We start from the raw sequence: 25219 nt of genomic DNA, 5'->3' as shown, positions 1-25219 counted from the left end.
TGCTGTTGCTCAGAGGACCTCCTCTCCCTTTACCCAGTTCTGTGAACTCTTGTTGGTGTAGGAACTCTTGCCCTTTGGCCCTAAGTCTTCACATATTGCTACCATAATGCAATGCATCTTCATGCTTTTTTAATTTTCCTCATTTTGATGCTGTCTTCTAAATAAGTTGTTCGCATATTGTTGGCTGTAACTTACCCCATGTGCTCTTAAGTCCTTCAAATAAATCTGTCAAGTATTTATGGAATGTAAATTTTAAATAACATTTTCATACGAACTGTTCCAAAACACAACTCCTCTGCAGAAGAGTCTACAGACTGTGAATTTCTGCTGTCCTTGGGAATGACTCTTCATATATGGAGACCGGAGGCGTCTCTGCAGCAAGTGGGAGAATCCTTATGGTTCTCCACATGACGGAAGGACAGGGTTTTCTGGTCCAGAGGAGGCCACGAAGATGCTCGGGGGGCTGGAGCACCCCCCTGTGAGGACAGGCTGAGAGAGTTGAGGGGGTTCAGCTGGAGAAGAGAAGGCTCCGGGGAGACCTTAGAGCGGCCTCCCAGGACTGAAAGGGGCTACAGGAAAGGGGGGAGGGACTCTTGATCAGGGGGTGTAGGGATGGGATGAGGGGTAACAGTTTTAAACTGCAAGAGGGGAGATTTAGATTAGATGTAAGGAGGAAATTGTTCCCTGTGAGGGTGGTGAGGCCCTGGCAGAGGTTGCCCAGAGCAGCTGTGGCTGCCCCCTCCCTGGAAGGGTTCAAGGCCAGGTTGGACGGGGCTTTGGGCAACCTGGGCTAGTGGAAGGTGTCCCTGCCCATGGCAGGGGGGTGGGACTGGGTGATCTTTAAGGTCCCTCCCAACTCAAACCATTCTGTGATTCTTGACTGGCCACACTAAGCAGTGTTATGTATTTATTTAACAGATACCTAGTTATGTAGTAGAATTTTCTTGCATATAGGTCCAGTAGGAATATAATTATGACCTGTACCCATATGTAGAGAAATCGCTTTTTGTACCACTGTTTGTGGCATCTACATAAGCATGAGAAGTACATCTATTGCTTCTCATATGTCAGGAAAATGCTGTCCTGCACCAGCAAGAAGAAAAAATATTCTTGTGTTCAAATATTTGACAAACAGTGGTATCATGTTAGTATACTTCTGATTTATTCCCTTTGTTCTATGATTTAGGAGGCTTTTTTGAAAGAAAGGGTGTTTATTCTTCTCTTGACATACAGCCTTTCCTGAATACTAAGGATATTCTATTCAAGGCAGCCATTTCTAGTTAAGTTTCTTATTCTTTATCTTATGTAAATTGTCATGTTTAGAAATTGTTTTGGACCAAGATGTGTACTTAGTGGAAAAAAGACGCTTTCTTACAAAGTATTCACCAATGGGTTTGTATGAATTGATAGTTGAAAAATTTACGATGAAAATCGGGGCAGAAGGAACTCGGAGGAGGAAGGATTTGAGATGAAAAGAGCAGGAGATGACCAAGTAGTTTGGCAGCAGTATTAAAACAATTGCTTCTTAGACATGGTATTTGTAGTTGCATTGACGTTAGCCTTGAATATTCCTGGGTTAAATGGGCTGTGGGTAAAAAGAAGCAGCCAAAAAATTTTGGGGGAATGTGTTGAAGATTTCTCATGCAGTTTCTTCTTCCACCTTTCCCACAGGGAACAGTAACTGAAGAGAAGTCAAAGGCTACCCACCACGTTTATCCAAGTCCTACCTCAATGGATGATGGTAAAGTTCCTTCCTAATTTTTAAGTGGAAATAGTCTTGCAGCTAAATTCTGTTAGCACTTACGTGAGCTTTTGCACAGACACAGAATGTTCCTAGCCCGCTCCTGAGAGCCACTGGAAAAGTATTTCTACGTTTAACAACTTCACATAAAATCACTGTGTCCTGCTTCTAACAATTGGGTGTAATATTCACATTTTTATTTGATGCAACGTTTTCAGATTAGGGTGTGTAACACTGAATACTCTCCCATGATTGCATTGGAAATTGAGATATTATTTATTGCTGAATGCAGATAGACATTTTGTTTGTCCCAAATAACTTGCAGCCTGAAGGGAAGCAAAGCTAAGGATCTGGGAGAACTTGAAAAAATTAACTTAGATTAAAAATTAAAAGGAAGGACAGTGAAAGTAGGGGGTTTAAAACTAAAGTTTCCATTATTTTTTTTCTGTTGTTGCTTCTGTGGTGTCTCTCAGCGTGTAAATATAGGTCAGAATGTTGAGTGAAACGTTACTAGGAATCAACTAGATGTGTGAAAGGCAGATAGATGCTAAAGTAGATGAGAATTGAAAAACTGCCGTGTTCTCGTCCTTCCAGGTGACAGGTTGGGAATGCTGATCCGTATCATTGCATGGGGTTTGGCAAGGTGGACACAGTAACAAGTGAACCTGATAAATGGAGATTCTTGGCTTTATTCTAATGCAGTCTGCCTCTATATGAAGTACATAGGTTCCAGAAAAGCAGTTTAACAGATGCATTCTTCAGCAAATAACAAAAAAACTACGCTTAATTCTTTTCATCTTAAATACATTTAATTGTCTAGTGGATCACTGTTGTTGAGTCTGAGCTTCACTGACATAAATTAGCTTTTTCTGATACGCCCTGGCATCTGATGGCCACTAGATGGAAGTGCTTACTCCTGGTAGGAACGATCGTGGCTTGTTTGTCCTCTGGTGCTTGTCTGTGTTCGGTACTTCTGGTAGTAGCATGCCTAGCCACAAGTTTGTATTTATTTGTAACCACTTCAGGCATAGTAGGTCCCATCTGTCTTGTAGCCTGTGAACATGCAGATGTGCTAGATGGAGCTCTCTTAAGCCCTGATTATACTAAGATGAGAAACAGCCATGAATTCAAGCAGTGTAACTTCAGGTTCAAAGCCTCAGTGTTTCTCTTTTAATCCTGCTCTGGGCCATATTCTCAGTATTTGGGTTGCAGGGGGTAGGTTACTACATTGTGTCAGATGTGCAGTTTAAAAGGAAAAAACCTTTAAAACACCAGTCAGACTGAGCGTATGCCTTACTGCAAAATCAGCAAAGTATTAGTGTTGCTCAGTAAGTCTGTATTGACTTGAAGTCCTTATTAGTACTGCTGTGAAAGAAGAAAGTTGAAATCCAAGTTCTGTTAGACTCTTAAAGGTTTTTATTAAAATCTGTTTTACCACCACCCGCTGCCCTGACGTTCTCCTTGAACTCTATTGGTTTTTCTAAATACCTGTTAAGAGTAGAATTTAGTACTGGGAAGAGAGGTCTTTTGAAATAAATGTAAATCAATAGAATAAGTTAATGAGGGGATTCAGATGTCTAATGAGGATCAAGACAGACAGAGGGGAAATGTTTACCACTTGAGAAGAAAGCATTTTGGGAGAAGTTTAGTCTTTTTGTTTATACAGAGATTTTTAAGATAGTGACAGACTGGAGCATGTGTCTGTCTGTCCATGTTATTTCTGCTGTCTTTACTGAATGTCCTCTTGGAGGATTTGCTCTGTCCCATTCTGAGTTCCTGGCCCAGCTGGCCAAGGAGTCTGGGAGATGAGATGGGATGAGATGAGCTGGCAGAGGGTCCTGCTTCCACCTGTCAGCCAGAAATGCCTCTGACTGTTTCAAGCCTCTTTGGATCTTAATCTGGAGTGTGTTAGGGTATGAATGTGTGTGTCCAGGAAAGGAAATGTAATAATTCTCAGCATCAAAATGACTTTATTAATGTAACATCTGTGTCGTATACAGGCAGAGCACATGCATGTTTAGACCTGGCAAGGATAATGCAGGCAAGTGTGTTCCTGTGGCAGGCCAGGCCATTGTAATTGCACTTCAGTAGACTTTTATCAGAGATGGTTGCAATGACTTTACTATGACTGACTATGGAAAAGCCAAATAGTGTTTAATGTGCTTTACAATCTGAATCTGATGTTACATCTCTTTCCCCTCTGCAGATGAATGGTTGAGACCTGTGATGAAAAAAGACAAGCAGGTGCTGGTACACTGGGGCTTTTTTCCAGACAGGTAAAGAAAGGTGGGGGAAGAAAGCAGACCCCAGATCTGACTTAAGTTTTTTGATGGAAAAGTCTTGATTAAAACTTGCAAGTAGGAAAATCCGTGTCCTCAGACAAGCTGCTCCTTAAGCTTACTGAGTCTTATCTCTCTGAATAGCAGTGCTCTGTGGTTACCAGTAGTGAACCTGCATGGGGAATGTCCCAGCTATGTGGGCTACAACTACACTCTTTTTGTGTTACGCAGCATATGTATGACAAGCTCAGACCTATCTCACGCTGACTTGTCTAAAAATTTAACAGAAACATGCAGTACTGCATTCCTATTGTTTTGATTCTGAATGATTGTACGTCGCTGTTTGTATTGAGATGAGCAGTGGTTGTCTTGTGGAGCATGACCAGTAGTCATGTAGTATTGCTGCCATTTATCTCAATGTCCAAAGCTTGAAAAGACTTAATCAGTGGTTTAAAACAAATACGCATACCCATTTGTGATACTGGCAGGTGGGTGAGGTTAGAAAAGGAGTCTGTCTTTCTACAGAGCCACTAGTAAGGTTGTAAATTGAACCATACTTTCAAAGGGCAGAGTGAGCCTTTCCATAGGGTTAGTGAGACTTTCAAGCCAAAAGGGAGACCTTCTAATCAGCCAGCTGAACTTCCTTCAACAGAGACTTCACTCCATGAGGTGCCTTTAGTCAAGTGCAAGTTGCTGTTGAAAGCACGTATCTGAGCCAGCTGGGTTGTTAGAAGATGTTAAAAGATGGTGTATGTAGTGTTAGTAACTTAAATGTATTTGTAAAAACTGGTTTCTGAGTCCAGGTTGTGGAAAACTCAGAAGATTGTAATAAGCCAGCATTGACTTTGATTTAAGTAACTTTTTCAGGGTACCAATACCTGCTTTGCTGTGCATGCACAGAACTCTCGGGAAACACATGCCTATTTCAGTGGAGGAGAGCAAACAACAATCACACTTAAGTTTGTTTCTTCATACAAATGAAGAACCTCTAAATATTTTTATATTTTATTAGGCAAGTTTGTGTTGACTCTGTGTGTATATGTATTTCTAAATATCAGTACAGACATGAGGAATGCTATATACACATCTTTTCTTGTATATGACTTATCCGAGTTGCTCAGTACACGTCTGGTGTTGATTACAAAGTGTTTTGGCTTTTGCTGTTACAGAGTGCAGTTTCTTAGTATTTATATAAATAGGCTTTCGAGGGAATAGCATGTGGAAAAGTGAATGTAAATAATAAATGGTTTCTACAGCAGTAGGGATTGAAGGAGAGGATGCATGCTCCTTTGTTCTAGGAATCCAGTATCTCTTGCTTTAAACTCGTAAGAACAGAAACAAGTTAATTAACTTAATGCCAGGGTTTGAACAGATGACTCAGAAACTGCATTTATACCTCTCAATCTAGAGAGTAGATTTGCAATTTTAAGCTGGAGCTGTCTTTGCTGAGATGGCTTTTAAATTCAGAAAGTTAAAAATGTGCATTAGGTGCCTTGGACCCCCCTCCCTTTTCAGTGTGTCCTATTTCTGTAGCAGAAACCAGTAATTATTCCTTGAACTTTTTGTGGAGTGGAAAGGTCTTTACTAATCTATCTCAGCAATATGATTTGCACATGTCAGAATTGCTGAATAAGTATTCCTGCTGGTGCTTTTTCTGGATGAACAGCCCGGGGGACCAATTTTGTTTTCTCTTGACTCCTCTCATTAGCTATGACACTTGGGTTCATGCCAATGAAATAGATGCTGAAATTGAGGATCCTCCAATTCCTGAAAAGCCGTGGAAGGTAAGTCTCTCTTAAACAGTTTCCCAGAGTTACTGTATTGGTATAGCTCATGCGCAGGTGCTGCTAGATGGATGCTTAAACGTGCTGCTGGGTAACAGTGAATGTGTTTCCATATATATATGGAAAAGCTGAGTGATGTTTCTAGAGCCATAATGAAAACATCTAAAACATTTCTTTGGTCTGGGGAGGAATGCTGTTGAAAAACTAAAAGGACAGGTTTATGCATCCCTGATAGTGCCAAAATGACCGTGTTTATTTTGGCCTGACTTGCGGTGTTTTCTGTTAAAGGTAAGTCCTTCCCTTACTGCTGAAGTGCAGCCATCTCTGGGATGAAAGCTGACAACTCCTTAGAAGGCATAATGGCATTATATGGTGTTTGAGGAGAGGAAGTGGGGAAAATACCATGTCTTCATGATGTTTTCAGAAGAATATTGTTAGAGAAAAGAACTATCAGGTCAGAAACCTGAGATTACCACACATGTGTTACAGGGCTTAAAACGTATATTGTGTGCAGGAAGGTCATCTTTCTCTATAATACAGAAATGGCCAAAAATACTAGGAGTTAGATAATACAGAAATTAAGAAGCTGCTTTGGGAGAACAAATCTGAATTTTGGAAGTCTGTGGTACAACTGAAATCTTGTCTGTCCTCTTTGAATTATTGTAATGGCAGCATCATTTCCAGCAGATTCAGCTGCTGGGATCAGAATAAAGCTGTGGTCTGGTTGACAGATTGTGCGTAGCTGTGGGCTCCCCCATCCCCCGGTTTCACACTGTTACAGAAGCTCTTGAGTTCGTTTATCTTAGCACAGTACCACTGTAGATAACAGCTTCTGTACGCTCTTAGTACAGGGCACAGTTTAAGTTTCTTGATTCTACGAAATCAGCGTGTCCAGAGAAGGGCAACGGAGCTGGTGCAGGGTCTGGAGCACAGGTCTGATGGGGAGCGGCTGAGGGAACTGGGGGGGTTGAGTCTGGAGAAGAGGAGGCTGAGGGGAGACCTCATGGCCCTCTACAACTACCCGAAAGGAGGGTGCAGAGAGCTGGGGATGAGCCTCTTTAACCAAGTAATGAGTGATAAGACAAGAGGGAACGGCCTCAAATTGTGCCAGGGAAGGTTTAGACTGGCTCTTAGGAAGTATTTCTTTGCAGAAGGGGGTGTTGGGCCTTGGAATGGGCTGCCCAGGGCAGGGGGGGAGTCCCCATCCCTGGAGGTGTTTAAGAGTCGGGTTGACATAGCACTTAGGGATATGGTGTAGTTGGAAACTGCCAATGCTAGGTTAAAGGTTGGACTAGATGATCTTCAAGGTCCTTTTCAACCTAGATGATTCTGTGATTCTGTGAAATCCTTGGCATTGCTAATGAACTGTGATGTATGAATGCAGCTGCCCTAGAGTTAGAGCCAACATGGAAGTGAATGAAAAAACCAGTAGCTGTTTAAGGAGTTCCTGAGGGTCATATCTCACCTCTCTTTATGGAAAGGTTCAATTGAATGCCAACTCTGCTCTTAACTGATGTCGTGATGATGCAGAAAGTCGGTGCTTCTCAATCTGTTGAACATCTGAGCAGTCAAACCAACATCAGCAACCTTATTTAGGTTCTCTACAGAATTAGTTTTCTTTGTAGAGGAATGATTTGTCATTCTGATTTAGTTTATTGCAAGAGAAGGGTATAGAGCAGTTACAATCAAACAGTAGTAATTTCTACTTTATTGTTCTTTCATTGGACTTACTCTTCTATACATAACATGCGACGTTCTGTGTGTGTGCTGTTGATCTGAACAGTAGAGTTAAAGAGCAGCTCAGGTCTGAAGATAACTTGACATCTGTGTCTTTTTCTTTCCAAGATATGTCCAACTATTCATAATTTTTTTTGGTATTTTGTGGCACATCTACTAAGGTGATCTGTATATTTTAGATGAATTTGATGGTAATTTTCAGCATCCAAAGTATGCTCTTAATAGAGAGCTGTTGTCCCAGCTGTGAGAACTGACCTCACACTTCAGAAGGCTTAAAAATGACTGAGGAACAGACATGACTTTCAGTAGACTTACGGTTGTGTTCATCCTTGTATTGCCTCATGAAACTATTATGTGTGAAACCGTTACAAGATATTTGGATATTCAGACCCTGATAACAAAGCTGCAAATATTTCCTTAATCCTCTGAGGTCTGTCAGGGAGCTATTTTTTCAAAAAGTATTGGAGTGTCAGTATGTCATTCTGTTCTTCAGGTTCATGCCAAGTGGATTTTGGACACAGATATATTCAATGAATGGATGAATGAGGAAGATTATGAGGTAGATGAGAACAGGAAATCAGTGAGTTTTCGACAGAGAATCTCCATGAAAAATGAAGAGGTAAGTGGTTCTTTGCTTAACGGGTGACCTGTTGGTATGTTCTTGACCTGTTGGTATGTTCTTGACCTGTTGGTATGTTCTTGACCTGTTGGTATGTTCTTGACCTGTTGGTATGTTCTTGACCTGTCCTTAAGTCAAATTTTTGGAACTCCAAAGTTGCTAAAGTTAAGCTGGTTGAACAGTTTGAGGTGCCTGTGATAACACAGTCTAGTTTGACTTTGTTCTGACATAATTCCTTTATCCAGACTTTGGATAAAGTCTGCACTTTGAGCTTTATTTTTTTTCCCTCCCTTCCTGAAGATGGTAGGACCCACTCTGTGCTTTCACATAACTGAAGCCAGGGGCGTGTTAAACAGCATCAGTTAATATTTGATTTCTGAATTCTGTGTACCTGTTGAAACTAATTTCTGTATCTCTCCCAATGCAGGAAGTTAGGTAGGACTCTGAAAACACATTCATTTAACCTTAAGGCCAGGCTACTCGCTAGGGAATCTCTCCTGATGGATAGAGGGTATTGAACAAGTCACACATTAGCATTTGACTCTTGCTCTGTTTCAAGAGCACAGTTCTTAAGTACATAGCTATTGCAGCATCTGGGGGGTGGCTGTAGCAAACTTAGGGGTGTTCACACTGACAAGTAGAAGTATTTGGGAGCTGTATGTGGTGCGTGTTGTGATATTATTACTTTTAGCTTCTCTGTTGTAGGATGTATTAAGGAAGAGTGTAGCCTACAGTGTTTCAATAACTATAGTATTTGGTATGAGCTAACGACTTCACTTCTCTAACAGCCTGTACGTAGCCCGGAGAGGAGAGACAGGAAGGCAGCAGCAAGTACGAGGAAGAGAAAGCATTCTCCCTCTCCACCCCCTACTCCTGTGGAGTCAAGAAAAAAGACAGGGAAGAAAGGGTGAGTGTTTAAGTCCTGGAATTTGAGGCAAATTTTCTTGAAGAAATACTTACGGGGAGATCTGTCACCCTTCACTTGTCTTGCCTTAGATTACAGAAGAATAATTATTTCTACAATAGACTTGAGTGATTTTGCTTGTGCAGGATATGTAATTTCTTTACTCCTCTGTAGAAATGTATTGCCTGCAGGTGGAAGAGAATCTACTGCAAGTTCTCCTGTTATCTGTGTCAGGGACAGGATTCATTGCTGCATCAAGAGCAGAACTTATCAAATGAAAAGTTACTCAGCTGCTTCTAAAACAACTCGAACTAGTTCTGTTAGTGCAGTCATGTTGCACATGTACACTTCTTGAAGTATAGCCCCATAAATTACTGCATTTAATTAAAGAGGGTTTTTTTTCTACATAGCCAGGTATTTTAAAGTCCACATTCAAATGCAGCTTTAACAGTAGCATTTGTGGCCTACAGATTCATTTTTTTCCCCAATGCTAGTTTGATCTCTTAAAAAACAAACCCATATATCCAAATAAAAGCTTATTAATGGGGGTTTATGTGTGGATATGGAGGGGAGCACTTTTGAACAAAAAGTTCAGGTCTTGTTTAATAGACCTGTTGGGGTCTAATAAGACAAAACTGGGAAGTTATCATCTGAGGTGAGAAAGAACTACTTTATAATATGAATTACTTTTTTGTTCAAAACGTAAAGCCCGAGTTAGATTCTGTAAAGAGAGGTGTGAGTGATTCTGCCTTTGTTTCCGAAATGGCTTCCTCAGTACACAGAGCTGATGGTACAAGCCAGCCTTTTCCTTAAGTGAGGCAAATGCCTTGAAGTGGTCTGTTGCCTCCTCTGTTCTGCACAGCCAGTGCCCTTATTGCAGCTTCAGAAAGGACAAATGTAAGTGAATCATTGCTCCCTTGAATCTCACTAGTATGAAAGTGTTGCCAGCATGCTGGAGACAGTTTTAGGTTGGAATCAAGATTTTCATATAGTGGTGGTCTCCTGTCTTGAAACAGTTCAAAAGACTTTTTTTTTTTTATTGAAGCTTACTTGTTTTAGTAATATAGAGAGGATATATTTCATTAACTCCACCAGCACCGCTTCATACAGCATTCATGTTTTCATAAGTGTTTTAACCCAGTCCTTGAATCCTTGTATCTGAAGAATAACATCAAGATGAGAACGTGACAGTTGCAGCTGGCAGAGAATTTGTGTATGATCTGTTTTAGACAAGCAGCCTTATATGGGAAAAGGAGAGGGCAGAAAGAAGAAGATGAGCAAGAAGATCTTACAAAGGACATGGAGGATCCCACACCAGTACCTAATATAGAAGAAGTGGTACTTCCCAAAAATGGTAAAATATGCATACATTGGATTGTTTGAATGTTAAAACAATTGCTTATACAGCACTGAAAAATACACATGTATTTTGTCAAATCTTTGCAATACTTTGTGGTCGTGGGGCCAGGTGATCTGTGCCTATCTAAATTTATCTAGTCAGGGATTTGAATGTGACAGCTGAGAAGGGCAGCAGATTCACCTTTTGGCTTTTTGAAACACTTCTATGAAAATCCACTTAAAACGTTTAGTTTCACCCATTTTAGGGTTGCTCTCACCCATTATACAGACTTCATGTTTTGGGGGGTGGAGTGTTGTGGAGGAAAATAATTGTATGCCAAGTACCCAAGATAAGCACATTAAATGAGTGGAAATTCTAGCAACATGCCAAACTCATTCAGTTCTTAATCCTTTTCAGAAAAGTGTTGATCTGTGCAATACCTGTTGAGTAAAGATAAGTCAGAAAGTAATTCCTTCTATCGAGTCCTTGACACCAAACTGTTCTGGGTGTCACACCACTTGGTTTTTTCTTGGTTTGAACTTGCATGTAAGAATTGTTACGTGTTGTACAGGTCAAAAAAGTACAGTACTTAGTCCACAAACTGCATGAATAGAAGCTGCTTTGTGTTCAGATGTGAAATTATGGAGAAGTCAAACAATTGGTCTGTTGTTCTCTGCACAGATGAACTCTTTTGAACTGCAAGGACCAACAGAGTCGTTTATTGATAAGATACTAAAAGCATGCTAGACTTCAATAATTGTATCTTGTCTGATAGTTACTCATGAGAGTTTCAATCTTGCTTACTTTTGTAGTGAACCCAAAGAAAGACAGTGAAAACACGCCTGTGAAAGGAGGAACAGTAGCAGACCTCGGTAAAACAAATGCACAACACTCTCCAGCACCCTGGCCCTAAATTTTATAGTAGAGTCTTGCTTGCAGGCCAACAGAGTAAATGTTTTTAAATCTCTCAATTTTAAAAGGAATCCATAATTCTACTCTTTTATTGAATTAATTCAGTTTTTATATGTATTCAAGTTGAAACATACTTACTCTTTTTCTCTTGCAAGGCTCTTCCCTTGTAGTCATTTTTTTAAAAAAAAATTTTTAATGACATGTAAGCTCTTTCCTGGCAGAATTTTTCTTTTACTGGGAATCAAAGTGAATCACAGGTTCCCTGAGCTTTGCTAAGCTTTTGACATAAGAGATACAAACTGGTGTCCCATATCCTATTATACAAGGGTACATCTAGGGCACTGGGAATGGCGGTAATTAGGTATGGATTCCTAAGTGTGGAAAAATTCTAATTATCCTTCCTCTGTATTCTCATCTGTTCCCTTGTCTGGGATAGTTGAGTGCCTGCATGAGGATGAGATTGCCTTAATGATGTGTGGTCCACTTTGGCTTCCTCCTCACTTCCCTTCCAAAACAAAGGAAATATTCTTCCAGTTAAGCAACTGCATTGCTAGAAAGGCTTATGAGCAATCAGATGCTTTTTATTAGTGTAATTCTCAGTGCTTTTACCTTTCAGATGAACAGGATGAGGAGACAGTGGCAACTGGAGGAAAGGTAACAGCAGCTGTTTCTTACTAAGTTTGGTAGAAAATGAGATCACAGAATCACAGAATGGTTTGTGTTGGGAGGGACCTCTAAGGGCCATCTAGTCCAACCCCCCTGCCATGAGCAGGGCCATCTTCACCTGGATCAGGTTGCTCAGAGCCCCGTCCAACCTGGCCTTGAATGTTTCTAGGGAGGGGGCATCTACCACCTCTCTGGGCAACTGTGCCAGTGTCTCACCACACTCATCATAAACAACTTCTTCTATCTAGTATGAATCTCCTCTCAGTTTAAAACCATGACCCCTTGTCCTAGCAAGATCTTAATCTCATTTTCAGTAAGTCAGCCTGTAATGTTTTTGAAGTCATATGTAAGATTAAATTAGTTACTGATAGGAATGTTGGTTTTCTATTGTTAAAAATGAAAATCTATGAATGCTGTGAGATTATTTTGTATTTTTAAATCTATTAATAATAATAATATTGAGAATGAGGACACAGATGCAAAGTCTTTTCAAAGCAGCATTTTTTCAGATACAAGATTTTTCAAAGGTTATGCTTTTTCTTTAGTCTCAGGGCTAAGTCTAAACCCTGAATAGACTTCCTGATCATTTTAATAGAGTTGCCAGAGTAGTTTCTGTACTGCATTGCATTGTTGGTATGCCAGGCAATATTTTTAACAGCTTGCTTAGTATAAGATGGCTGCCTGATCATGCAGGTAAGAAGAGATCACATCTGTGTTAGGGTCATAGAGTTGCAGGCCTGCACAGACAGAGACTTGGATGTGTCCTTAGTTACACACTTAAGAAAATCTGACTTTCCATACTGGTGTACTTGTAGTTTTACCCTATTTCAGTTCATATGTCCACTTTATTTATGTGTATTCAGAAGGGCTCAAAAATCCTTTGTCATGCTTCAAAGTGGGGAAAGACAGCAACTCTAGGTATGCAGACCACTGGGTAGCTGGTCAGCAACCTTCCTTTTAGGTTTTAGGCACGGGTATCGCACAAAGGAACAGTGGGTTTAAGTATCTAGGTACAGGCATGTGAACAGAGATTGCCAAAATATGGTTCTTAGGCAAGCACCATTTCCCTAAAAAGCAGCTCAGGAGGAAGGTGACAGCAGGCTTTTCCAGTATGGGAGATGCTCTTTTTTTCTGGTGTAACTTCTCCATCCCTGGGTGTTGAATGACCTGGAACTGTGGAATTTGTGCAGCAGCCTTAGTATTTGTTCCCTGTTGGATTAGAAGAGGTTTGCTTTTTATTTCCTTTGTTAAACAGGGTTTTTTGGGGACGTGGTCTGTTGTTTCTCTGTTCGGTGAATGCATTTTGAGAGGAGAGGGGTGTTGGAAGATAAGGGGATGATGAGAGGAAGGACTTATTTTCTGAATAGCAATTGTCAGATCACTAAATATATTTAGAATGATGCCTTGTTGTCTTTGGGGGAATTTAGTCCCAGAAAAAGATACATTGTTGATAGAAATGATTCTTTAAGATCTTGCTTTAGGGACTTCGTTATTTGTAACAGTTTGTTCTGTTTTTCTGAAATCCACCTGGATTAGTAGTTCAGGTAAAGAAAAGCATTTAATGTTGAGTTGCCTACAGGCTCTTCAAGTAGCACCTGAGGGTTTCTTGTACAGTTCTTAGCATGTCCTGACCCTGGTTTTATGCCCCTCTGTGCCCTTCTCTTTGGATCAGGAAGCAAATGTGTGCTGGAGCTCAAGTTGCAGAACAGCTAGTATTCACCCGAGGCTTCTCTTGTGATGCAACAGAAAGTGACCAAAAACTTGTCCTCTGCTTGGGAATCTTACGGAGCCTTGCTTGCTGGTGTCTTCACAGCCCTGCATGAGCAGACTCATGGGTCTCTTCCCCCTCTAAGTGGAAGTAGATGCAGGGACGTGCAGAGTTACAAATTGAACTTAGTATCACTTCTTCACAAGAGAGAAATATCCAAGACCAACTTTAACACTGATCAAAGTGAGTTTATCCAAGCAAGAATTTAGTGTAATGAGACACAGCTTTACAGACATGAAGCTATTACTGCTGACAGGTGTCTCCCAGTGAAAGTAGGAGTAATGAATCTGATTTCCTTTAATGCTTTTCTGAGGAGTGAGGTTAATTGGGGGAAGAATGGCAAAAAATACATGCCGTCTTAGGCAATGTTAAAAACTGGTGCAGTGTCAGTAGCTGGAGATGGCAGCAAGAGCTAGGCTGACAGCTTACAAAGCACTCCACATTTGTGCTGTATTCATTACACGTGGCTGCAGTATACTGCAGAACTGAAATGCAGTGTTTTCTCCCGTAGTTAGAGCATGCTGAATTCCATAAACAGGAAGCGAAGCGTGATCTAACCGTACTGCCAACTGTGAGATTTGAGAACTGGCCCTGTAAAAACTTCTTACTGGCCTTACGCTTTCTGTTAATATTTTTATGAACACAGATTACGCTTTCTCTGGTCCCAGAGATCTTCCCCACTGACCAGAGATTGCATCAGGGAAAGTTTATTCTGGACAGGATTGGAAGGCACTTGTGTTGAACTAACTTTGTGCTGTCTGAGAATTGTTAGGTACGTCTTTTGCAACCTACTAACCGTTGTATTCCCTCCGTGATACAGGAAGATGAAGATCCTAACAAAGGTGATCAGAGTCGGTCAATTGATCCAGGTGAAGATAATGTCACAGAACAAACCAACCACATCATTATTCCAAGCTATGCATCTTGGTTTGACTACAACTGGTAAGAAAGTAATTGGGAGCAGGGGGAAGACTTAGGTTTGGTGATTTTTCTTATAAATCAAGCTGAGACCTGAAAGAAAGTACTTTTAGGTCTAGTTCCCATGTATGGGTACATCTTTATCATTTAAAAATCTTTGAGCTGACTTCTAGCAGTTTTCAGGTATTGGGAACGAGGAGGAGAATTTCAAACAGCATAGATCTTCAGTCTACCTTCTCAGAATCTTTTGCTTTACATGGATTTTTATTTTCTTTTCCCCCGTGGGAGAATAATTCCTTTTTCTTCCCTACTCTCTAGTCCTTGTATGATCTTTCTGTGTTTGCATCTCCTTCTGAAAGCTCGTGGCTTTTTATTTTGCTTCAGATCTTGACTTTGAGGATAAAGTCACTGGTTATACAGGGAGGATACTTGTTTCATTTCGAAATCTTCCTTGGAGTCAGGTTTGTGGTGTGCTATGACCATATAACTCACTATAGTAATGTTCTTTGTATACTCAAACTTCTGTGGCGTGGGAAGAGAAGGAAGTGGTTGGGAATGCAAGTCCCTCTACAGGTTAAACTCTTATGTAGTACTTTTTAAAAAATAAAAGCTGCTTTGGAAACAGAATAAGGAATGGTCAGTTGTCTGGAAGGGCTGTCATTTGAGTGTGTGTTTTGTCTTACCTCTAGAAGTTGAGACATTGTTTAGGCTGGAATCTAAAAAGATGTGCTATGACACATGAGTGTTAGGATTCATGTGCAACTTTCCAAAGTGGGTAGCTTTTTATAGTAGTGAATTAAGATGGGATGTGAACTGTTAGTGTAAGGGTTGGTTCTGTTTCCAGCTCTGGCAGACTTCATTACCTTGAGTCAGTTACGTAGCCTGTGTCAGTGCTAGTGGCTTGAGTTGACCTAAATCCCCATAGATAGAACCATCTGTTTTCTCAGTCCCCTTGCTCTCCTGCTCCGAGATGATCCTGGAAGCAGAAAAGCCGAGGATCACATAGTCTGAATTTACAGGCGCTCCGGTTGCGTTGTGAGCGGAAAGGCTCGAGGTGTAGTTCTGGTACGCACGCAGAACGAAACGCTCCACTGATGCGCTTCAGAAAGGGATAAAGAACTGGATCTGCTGTAGATCAGAAAAGGCAACTTTGTGCAGCTCGAACTAGTTGAGGTTTACTTTAAACCAAGGCTGGTATATCTGTAGTCTCTGTGCTTCAATTCCTTGTTTGTAAAGTGAAGGTACAATGATACTTCCCTACTGAGAAAATGACGACAGTGACATTTTGTCACAAGATGGCTCTGATGCTGTTGTACAAGTGCTTTTTGGGCATGACTGGTAATAATGCTTGGTTAAAAATTCTTGATTGGTGCATTTGTAGTAGCAGCATAATTCTAGCGGTGTTCCTGAGAGCTGAATCTCTCTGTGCCACACAGCTGAAAGCCTAATGCGGTATTTCCGAAGAAACAGAATAAACTTCTCATTGCATCAGGTGTACTTGCTCTGACCTTGTAAAAGGCAAACTTAAAGCATCTCTGACAGGAGCAGTGGCCATCCACAAGGTAGCAGCTTGATGCGAAAAGAAGCTTTGATTTTGGAGTCCGGTGCTCCAGAAACAGCATGTTAAGCTGATTTGGATTTAAGGCTGAAATAACAGCACAGCTGTGAGATGGACATTTTTGTCTCTGAGATGTGTCCAGTCACAACTAATTTAAAGCAAGCTGGAGAATAGTTCTAATCTACTTCTCTGGAAATGTCTTATAAACTGCTGTTTTAGAATAGTCTTTGCTAAAATTAATTTTCTAGTAAAAAGATAAATTTTATTTAATGCACAGTTCAGTTTCAGTATAGGCCGTTACGGTTTGGGCAACTTCATTGCAAGAACTAGATAATTTCTTTGTTACTAAAATCCGAATAGTTTATTGGTTCTCTTCATCTTCAAGTTAGAGTGTTTTCCTATGAATGACAAGTTAAGAGTAAGCGGTATCAGCATAAAAGGACAATTGAGTGGGAAGTTAAAAGCTGAACTTACAGGAGGAAGGAAGATCTGTAAAGAACATATTTTTCTGTGTTTCCTTTAAAAGTAACAATTTCTAAAGGACTGTTGTAGTTCTCCAGATTTTAACTTGCATAAATTATGTGCCATTCTACGAGCTTGTCTTCAGTTGCTCTAACAAGCTCTGCATTCCTGACACTTTTTTATAAAATGGAAGGTTATTTTGATCTTAAAGCTATTTTCTCGCTTAGTAATAGGTGGGTTAAATCTTAGGTCCCTCAAAGAATTTGCATATTAAGATATTGGGAAAGAAAAGAATGAGTTGACTGGTTAAGTTCCATATACTCTGGCTGTTTACTTGCATTATAATTTTGCTTTGCAGTAAAACCCCTCATATATCACATTATATGCCATCGATAGCACAAAATCATCTTCTTCGTTTGTTGCTGGTAGAACTCCACAGGTGCAATCACCCTGCAATTAAAATGTTTCAGGACCAAATTTCCTTATTTATGTTAAAATAAATTATGTCACTTCCTCCAGTCCTTTATTTAGAATGTGATTTCATAAGTTTCTGCAGTGCTATTTACATTGTCAGGCTGGTAGTACGTGCAGAATGGAAGATTCTACTGCAAGAACATTTAAACTTAAATACTTGACCTGGAACAGCTATGGAAGGAAAAATCTGTCAAATAACTAAAGGTGAATTTGCTGTGATCTTTGCCTTAGTTTATTTTATATAATGCATAGCATCTCAGGTGTCGTTAGTTCTGCTCTTCCATATGTGGTCGGGTTTTGCTCCATATTTCTTCCTTGGAGTGCAAAGGGGAAGAATTATTTTTAAGACATTGTTTAGTTGCTCCGAATATCCATGCTTTGGATTTTATTTTCTCAATTGGCCAGGGAGGTACTAGCTACATTCTTGAAGCCAGTCTCCTACCTGACTTGTGAGCACTAGTAATTACTGTAGATCCAACTTTGGAATTGGACTCGAAGCACTTACTTGCACTCCCACCTTCTAAGTATATACCGTAAAAGCTTAGTTTCTTCGAGGTACTGGTCTTTTGCTGAATGTTTGCACTAACTAGGTTGGAGAATAAAGATGCTTCTGTCAGAATACAGAACTCGTGAAGATACAGCTGAAAACAGGCTGCTGCTCAGTACTTTACGGCAGCTTTGGGTGCGTAGTTTTGCTTTGATCAATGACTGAATTTGGTGATGCTATTTTAATGCAGCTTTGCTTATTTGATGAAATAAGCAAGTTTCCAAAGGGTCATAAAAAAAAATAACCTTTGATATCAATGTTCTCCCTCAAAATAGTCATTTGAAGGTGTGCAGAGTACTCCAAGATTATTTAGTATTTGGTATCTGAATTGTGTATTTTTGTTACAGTATTCACGTGATCGAACGTCGTGCTCTTCCTGAATTCTTCAATGGAAAAAACAAGTCCAAGACTCCAGAAATGTAAGTAAAATATGTGAATATAGGCATATAAGAGTGTGGCAAGATAAAGGAGCTTCCAGTTTCATGAATCCTGTGCTCACTTCAGCTGTGCGTGAGTTAAGTTGATGTTGTCCGTAGGGGCATGAAAAGCGAAGAGCACCTGTACAACCACTTCTTGTAGTTTGATAGTGCCTGTGCATTATTGTAGTAGAGGTAAAAGTTTAAATATCAAAGTAATAGTTAATAGTGGTTATCCAGGAAAAATAAAACTGATTTCTCCCAAGTAGTATTGGAACAAATTCTTGAACTTTCTGTGGTACAAGACATGATCATCTTCCAAAGACATCTGAAAAATTTCATGATAATGTAGAAACTTCATAATCCTCCTTATTTTTTCTCTCTCTCCCGATGCCATGCGATATTTTCGAGACTCAGGAGTTTTGTGTGTAAGCACTGACACAGAGTTTGTTGTAGGATGCCGTGTCAGACTGTGGAATGGGTTTTGCACAGTTATCTGTGGTGATTTCACAGTTCCCTGAGCAGCTGATGGGTAATTCTGAAAGTGCAGGTGAGGGTTGGAAAATGAATCTTCACAGGCCTGAGATGTAACTGTGTTTTCAAATATTAGGTAGTCTGATTTAAATCAGGGAGCTGGAGTTGTGCGCTGCAAGAAGGAAAACATGGGTTTTTTTATATAGCTGTTCCAAACCCTCTAGTGGCATTTTAGTTCTGGACATGCCTATTAAATCTTGTTGAGTTCTCTCAGTTGAATTCAGATCCAGTTTGTACCTATCTCATCTCCTTGTGGGATCTGGTATCTACTGCAGAACTGAGGTGTCCTTAATTCAAAATAATACACACACAGTTGTTTAAACAGCTTAATAAAAAAAAAAGCTGATTGTTGTCTTTAGCTATTTCAGGTTTTTTCATTCATCAAATGATTAACTTCTGATCTGACTTAGCAGTGTAACAAGATAAGCTGCTGATTTTACATCAAGTGCTTATCTTGAGAATCTACTGCAAGGCTTGTTATGTGTCTTCCTGGAGCCATCTCCAGCTGAACCCCCCCAACTCTCTCAGCCTGTCCTCACAGGGGGGTGCTCCAGCCCCCTGAGCATCTTCGTGGCCTCCTCTGGCCCCGCTCGAGCAGGTCCGTGTCCTTCTGCTGTTGGTGCCCCCAGAGCTGGACCCAGCACTGCAGGGGGGTCTCAGGAGAGCGGAGCAGAGGGGGAGAATCCCCCCCTCGCCCTGCTGCCCACACTGCTCTGGATGCAGCCCATCACACGGGTGGCTTTCTGGGCTGTGAGTGCACGTTGCTGGCTCACAGTCAGTTTTCCATCCACTCATACCCCCAAGTCCTTCTCCTTGGGGCTGCTCTCAATCCCTTCATCCCCCAGCCTGTGTTTGTGCTTGGGATTGCCCTGACCCACGGGCAGGACCTTGCCCTTGGCCTTGTTGAACTCCGTGAGGTTTGCACTTTGAAATTTTGAAGGCTTTGCAATCTTGAAAGGTGATTGATTAAAGGAAAATGTTCAGCATCAGGCTTTTGAACACTGTGCTTGTTTCTATTAAAATTATAATCCTAAAACCTGTGAGGTCACCAAAAAAAGAAAATCATAAATTTAACACCATTGTATGCTGTTGACTTGGACAGCGGAACTAGACTAGTTGTGTCCACTTTATCTTGGTATCAAATTTTTGTCTAGTTGCAAAGCAGCTTTTGGGGATTTTAAACCTTTTTTTTTTTTTTTTAATTAACCGCTAAATGAAGCGTTTGAGGTGTCTTCTCAATACATCATCTTAAGATCAGCAAAGCCGTGCATTTTTCTTTTTTCAACAACATTTCTTCAAACTGACTTTTTTCCCCAGTTTCTTCTTGGTGCAAATGATAGTGGTAATATCATCCTGCATTGCTGTTCCAGCAGGTAAATAAGGCAGACTTCAGAGAGAGTGTTCTTATGCTTGAATCTCCTCAGGCGTATTTTGGGAGGCTTCTGATCTAACATTGAGGTAGCAATTAGAAACTAAGCTTTTTCAGCCGGGAGAAGAGGAGGACTGGGAGGCTTTATAGTAGTTGCCCAGTGCACAAGGAGGTTACTGAGAAGATGGAGCCAGGCTCGTTACTGAGGTGTGTGGCAGGAAAAAACAAGTCAAACTGAAATGCATCAAGTTCTGTCTTGATACAACGGAAATTTTTAGCTCTGAAGAAGATGAAGCACTGGGATGGGGCCCTGAGAAGCTAGGAATGCTCTTCCTTGGAGTCTTTCAGGCCTTGCTGGACAAAGCCTTAAGCAACCTGGTCAAAATGCAGTGCTGACCATGGCTTGAGTAGGAGATTGGCTTAGACATCTGCAGTCCCTGGCACCCTGAATGATTTTCAGTCTATAGTCTTTACTTGCAACTTATCTACATGTCTGAGTTGTAGAGGTAACTATAGCTGCATCAGAGTGATCCCAAATGTATTTGATCCAAAATGTATTTGACACTAACTCTGCTCCATCAGTTTTACTGTTCAGCATATTTTTGGTTTGGGTGTTCTAGGACTTGGTGTCTAAGACTGCAAATAGATTGAATTTTGAAAGAATGCTTATCTTTCATGTTTGCCATTGATGTGGTCATCAAGGCTCCATTTTCCAGCTGACATCAAAACATCAGGTCTCCTGATATCCATGAGCTGCTACTGGTTATTGCCTATGAGTGAAGCAAATTGAGGGACTCCTCCCAGTCATGGTGTTATCCTAGAGATGTATTTTTGTTGCCATTTAGGGATTGTAGAAATAGCATATGGTCTTGGCTTTGTGTTTTATTTTTAAATAAACATCCTTCTGAATGGAAGTGTTTTGCCTCCAGCTTAATTTTCAGGCCAAACAAAATACCGTGTTTCAGAAGCTCACACAGGTTTATTCTTGTGACAGTAGTGCCTGGGGGCTGGCTTCTGTCTTAAAAGGGATTTTAACTGAGTATTAGTTGACTTATCTTTCTCAGTGTTGACAAGTTTTAGCTTGATGGCTCATGTCATTGCTGAAAACAGACTCCCTTCAGGATAAAATTTAGGGATGTTTCTGTCTTAGGCTTCTGTCTTCACCTAGTAATGTGACCTGAACTAATAAATATTAATTTCTGCAGCCAAGACTGCTTTAAAGTACCTACTCTTGAGCGGGTGGTAACCCAGTTCTCTCCAGGAGCATTCAGAAATGTTCCTGCATATTCCTCTATGGAAGAAGCTCCCTTTTTTTTTTTTTTTCTTGCCTACCAAACATTCAACGTGGAGGAGCCCAACACCTAGTCCCGTAACTTTTTTCCAGCGTGTTTTGTATATAATTTGGTCAGAATGAAGATGTGGGATTTTGGCAGGAGTGTGTACTTGCAGCATCTGTCTGCTTGTCTTGCCTGTGAAAGGCATTGGTGTTCTATCTGTGAGATTTATATTTTTGGTTACCAGCTGCTTTTGCACACTGCATATGAGACATCCCTGTCTTGAATTCTCCAAAGGCAGAAATCTGCTTATAATACGCTGTTTTGAACACATCTTTGCATAGGATACTCACTTGTATTTGGCAGATTGGTTTGGTTCCATCTAAAGAACGGGGCTGACCATAATTTTATGGTAGTTGATTTTGTTCTGAACAACTTGTATTAGGAAGCACTAGTATATTCCAGAAATTTACTGAAAATACTGAAGAAGCCTGTGAAGCAATGGCTACAGTGCAGGGCACGGGCTGAACCCCAAAACCTGCCTGCTTGGACTGTTGAAATAAGGGCATCTCACGGGGGTCATTGCTGCTTTAGCTGTTCCCAGCTCAGTGAGTGGGGAATGTTGTGTTGGCTTCTGGGTTCTTGCCCTCTGCTTTTCAAAGACCTTGTCTTCTCCACGTTGCTGTTCTCTAACCTTTCCTTACTGATTTTTTTTTTTACACATTAAAAAGTCCGTGTGTAGAAAGAGTAGTGTTCCATCTAGTGTACTATTTCTATTTTCCTGCATGGTTATTTTCCTTCTAGGTTCACAGAGGGGATTGACAAGGCTTATTTAGCTTGTTTCCATGTGAAGACCAGACCCTATTAATTTTTTTCTGCAGCTAGTCATCTGTTTAGTGACCAAGCTACAGCTGTAATCACCGTGTGATTTGGAGCAGGGCAAGAATCTATTTTTAGCCTGTTTTCCACCAAGGATGCAACGTCTGTCTTTTAGAGTCTGAGAAGATCTGACCATCTACACACATCCCTGACCTTTGCATGCATCACATGTTTGCAGTAGAGCTGCAAGCAAAGGCATGGGAGTAGGTGCTTACTTTCTTCTTTGTATTAGTGCTGGAAGAGCAGATGTTTCAAGGAGTTGTCCTGCCTTTTACCTGCTGACACATCTAGACTTATTGCTGCTCCTTTTGCTTGCAATTTTCAAAGTAGTCAAGGTAGCCATTTCGGTTGCTTAATTTTTTTAGTTGCCCACAACTGTTGGCGTGCTTTGTAGTTTAAGTGTGCTTTGATGTGCTGCTAATGCAATTACCTATGAAATCCAGCATGAAACAATCTGGAAGAGATGGGTCATATTCAGGATGTATATTATAAAAACATACTTACCTATTGCTTTTGATACTGAGTCATAAATTTCATCAATAAAAATTATCTGTTGCTGTTTGCGTGTCATTAATAGAGGTGTTTGGAGAAGGTGAATTCTAAAACACATTCTAAACTTTGTTAGACATCAGTGTACGTGAGCTGTGTACCACTTGTCTTTCAGATATCTGGCTTACCGCAACTTCATGATTGACACCTATCGCTTAAACCCTCAAGAGTACTTGACCAGCACGGCCTGCAGGAGGAACCTGACCGGAGATGTCTGCGCTGTCATGAGGTGAAAGCCAGGGATCTTTCAGCCACTTTTAGAATACTGTGCTTGCTGAACCATGCCTACAGAGTTGGTATCTTCACTTGCGATTGTTTAGGTTCTGCTGTTTCGTGTGTATGTGGAGTTTTTTCAGAAATTCCAGTTTTGCAACTCGGTTATGTCAGTTTTATGGTTGTGCAGCCCTCGCAGTCCGTACGTTGTCTGCAAATGGTTGCAAGGATGCAGCCCTAGCTTTGCTTTGCCTTTGTCCTTAATTAATTTCCTATTATCTATAACCAAAACTGTCGTGGTTTGTGCACCATGCTGAAGTGCAGTCAGGTCTGCACAAAGCTCATGCTATGTGATTTGTATTGCTGTTTGTGATGAGTGAAGATTCTGGATTTGTGTCTGATCCAGAAATATAAACGTCCTCCTTTGCTGTCTCCTTTCTGGAGCATCAAGCATAAGCAAGGCTTTGGTTCTTCAGAGTTTAATTTCTCACGTTGTTTCACAGAGTACACGCTTTTCTGGAGCAGTGGGGTCTCATTAACTACCAGGTGGATCCAGAAAGCCGTCCCATGGCAATGGGCCCTCCCCCAACCCCTCACTTCAATGTGCTGGCTGATACACCCTCTGGACTCATGCCTCTCCACATCCGCACTCCACAGGTGAGCCCCGCACGTTGCACTAGCGTGTGTTCGCTTTAGCTCTAGCCAGTGGCATTTCACGTGTCAGTAGAATAACTTGTGCATGGTTTGATGAATTGTTTCTTTTTTTGTCCACGTAAGTTGAGAGTTTCAGGCAGTTAGAATCTCTAAAATGAATCTGCTAGCATTGTATGCAAGTGATACTATGTGGAGTCACCTCTGGAGACTTATGTTCAACTTCTTTGTTCAGTTTTGTTCAACGTGGGTCTGAAATCCTTGAATAACTCCACTCCTGCCCTCCTCACCTTTCTCTTGTAATGTTTGTTCACAGGTTCCAGCTGCTCAGCAGATGTTGAGTTTTCCTGAGAAAAACAAAGAGAAGCCTACTGATATGCAGAACTTTGGACTTCGCACAGACATTTACTCAAAAAAGACTTTAGCAAAGGCAAGTATATTGGGATTTTTTCCCCCTGCACCTTCCATTAGGCTTCTTCCTCAAGTGTCTTCCACTAGATGATATTGAGATGATTTATGTTACTCTTACATTCCCAGTTTAGGTTTCTTCCATCTCAGTGTAGGACACTAAGATGCATGGTTGTGTTGGGTATCTGATTCTGTAGAAATAAAGATGTGTACCTATGCCAAGCTAGTCAATACTGTCAGTCAGACACTGAACTCTTGCTACGTTTATAGCATGTTTTACCTCAGTGGTTCAGAATCAGCAAAGTATCCAGTAATTCAGTACAGAAACGGAGATCTTTCAGCAGAGTCTTTAACTATCCTGTTTTCCAAGTCTGAGCAGGGTTTTCCAGACGGAGAGAACTGGAAAGGTACTTGACGACAAAAGGTGTCACAAAACCACTGCAGGGGGTGTTTTGGCACTGGCATTGCAATGTATAAATATTCACCAAATTCATAAATCTTTTACTGGTTCTAGACTCTTTCTGTTTACAAGCATCTATACCAATGAACTTGAGCAGATTTGTTTGCAGAAGTTGATTTCCCTTTTTGTTTTGTGTGGCAATTGCTTTTTTTTCTGTTCATACCAGCCCGGTTGAGAACTGATCAGCTGCTGGATGATTCACTTTGATTAATGTTCTGTTTGAGTTAATGATCTGTTTGAAATGCATCTTGATATAAGATAGATTAATTTATCCTAAAAACCCTTTTCCTTTTGCTGTGGTCTTGCACAGACATCCAATCCAGATAATGTTCTTTCATAAGCAGGTGACAAGCTGCTTTTGTCTTTATTTGACATGTAATGGATGTGGATGTCTGTAATCACAGAAGGGGAGGTTTTCCCCAAGAGTTTTGTAACTTTTTTAAAATCTCAGGAGTTAACCATGAGGTCCAGATCTGGGAGCAGCAACTCTTGGAGCAAGTGATTGCTGAGTATGCAGATTATCGTGCTGTAATTACTCTGTCTTTTCAGATAGCTCATCTCACTTTTAAAGATTTATTTTTTTCTTAACTGAGTTACTGATGAGCTTTTAGATTAACTTTTTTTTTTTTGGACCCACACGAACCTTAGGCAGTCCATCCTGTCTGCCTTGGAAGCAGAGATTTGATGGGGGCTAAAGCTGCGTTGACATAAACCCTTCTCTGTTGGGAAAGGTGCCTTTTAAGCTGAGGGAATCCCAA

At 40.7% G+C, this 25219-nt stretch overlaps 1 protein-coding gene across 2 annotated transcripts in view; it reads left to right on the top strand.

The window, feature by feature from the left end:
• Nucleotides 1-25219, top strand: part of SMARCC1 (SWI/SNF related BAF chromatin remodeling complex subunit C1) — a 93256-nt gene that overhangs the window by 21828 nt on the left and 46209 nt on the right. For both annotated transcript variants that reach the window (XM_074873952.1, XM_074873992.1), the window contains 13 exons: nt 1672-1741; nt 3948-4017; nt 5729-5804; nt 8035-8160; nt 8949-9067; nt 10294-10418; nt 11216-11275; nt 11932-11969; nt 14570-14691; nt 18056-18127; nt 22845-22958; nt 23446-23599; nt 23910-24023. In XM_074873952.1, the coding sequence (XP_074730053.1) occupies nt 1672-1741; nt 3948-4017; nt 5729-5804; nt 8035-8160; nt 8949-9067; nt 10294-10418; nt 11216-11275; nt 11932-11969; nt 14570-14691; nt 18056-18127; nt 22845-22958; nt 23446-23599; nt 23910-24023 (1260 nt within the window). The remainder of the gene's footprint in view (nt 1-1671; nt 1742-3947; nt 4018-5728; nt 5805-8034; nt 8161-8948; nt 9068-10293; nt 10419-11215; nt 11276-11931; nt 11970-14569; nt 14692-18055; nt 18128-22844; nt 22959-23445; nt 23600-23909; nt 24024-25219) is intronic.

This window comes from Strix uralensis, chromosome 1 (assembly GCF_047716275.1).
Source record: "Strix uralensis isolate ZFMK-TIS-50842 chromosome 1, bStrUra1, whole genome shotgun sequence".
NCBI classification, from domain to species: domain Eukaryota; kingdom Metazoa; phylum Chordata; class Aves; order Strigiformes; family Strigidae; genus Strix; species Strix uralensis.
Note: the sequence above shows the minus strand (reverse complement) of the source record. Positions and strands in the feature narration are given on the sequence as shown.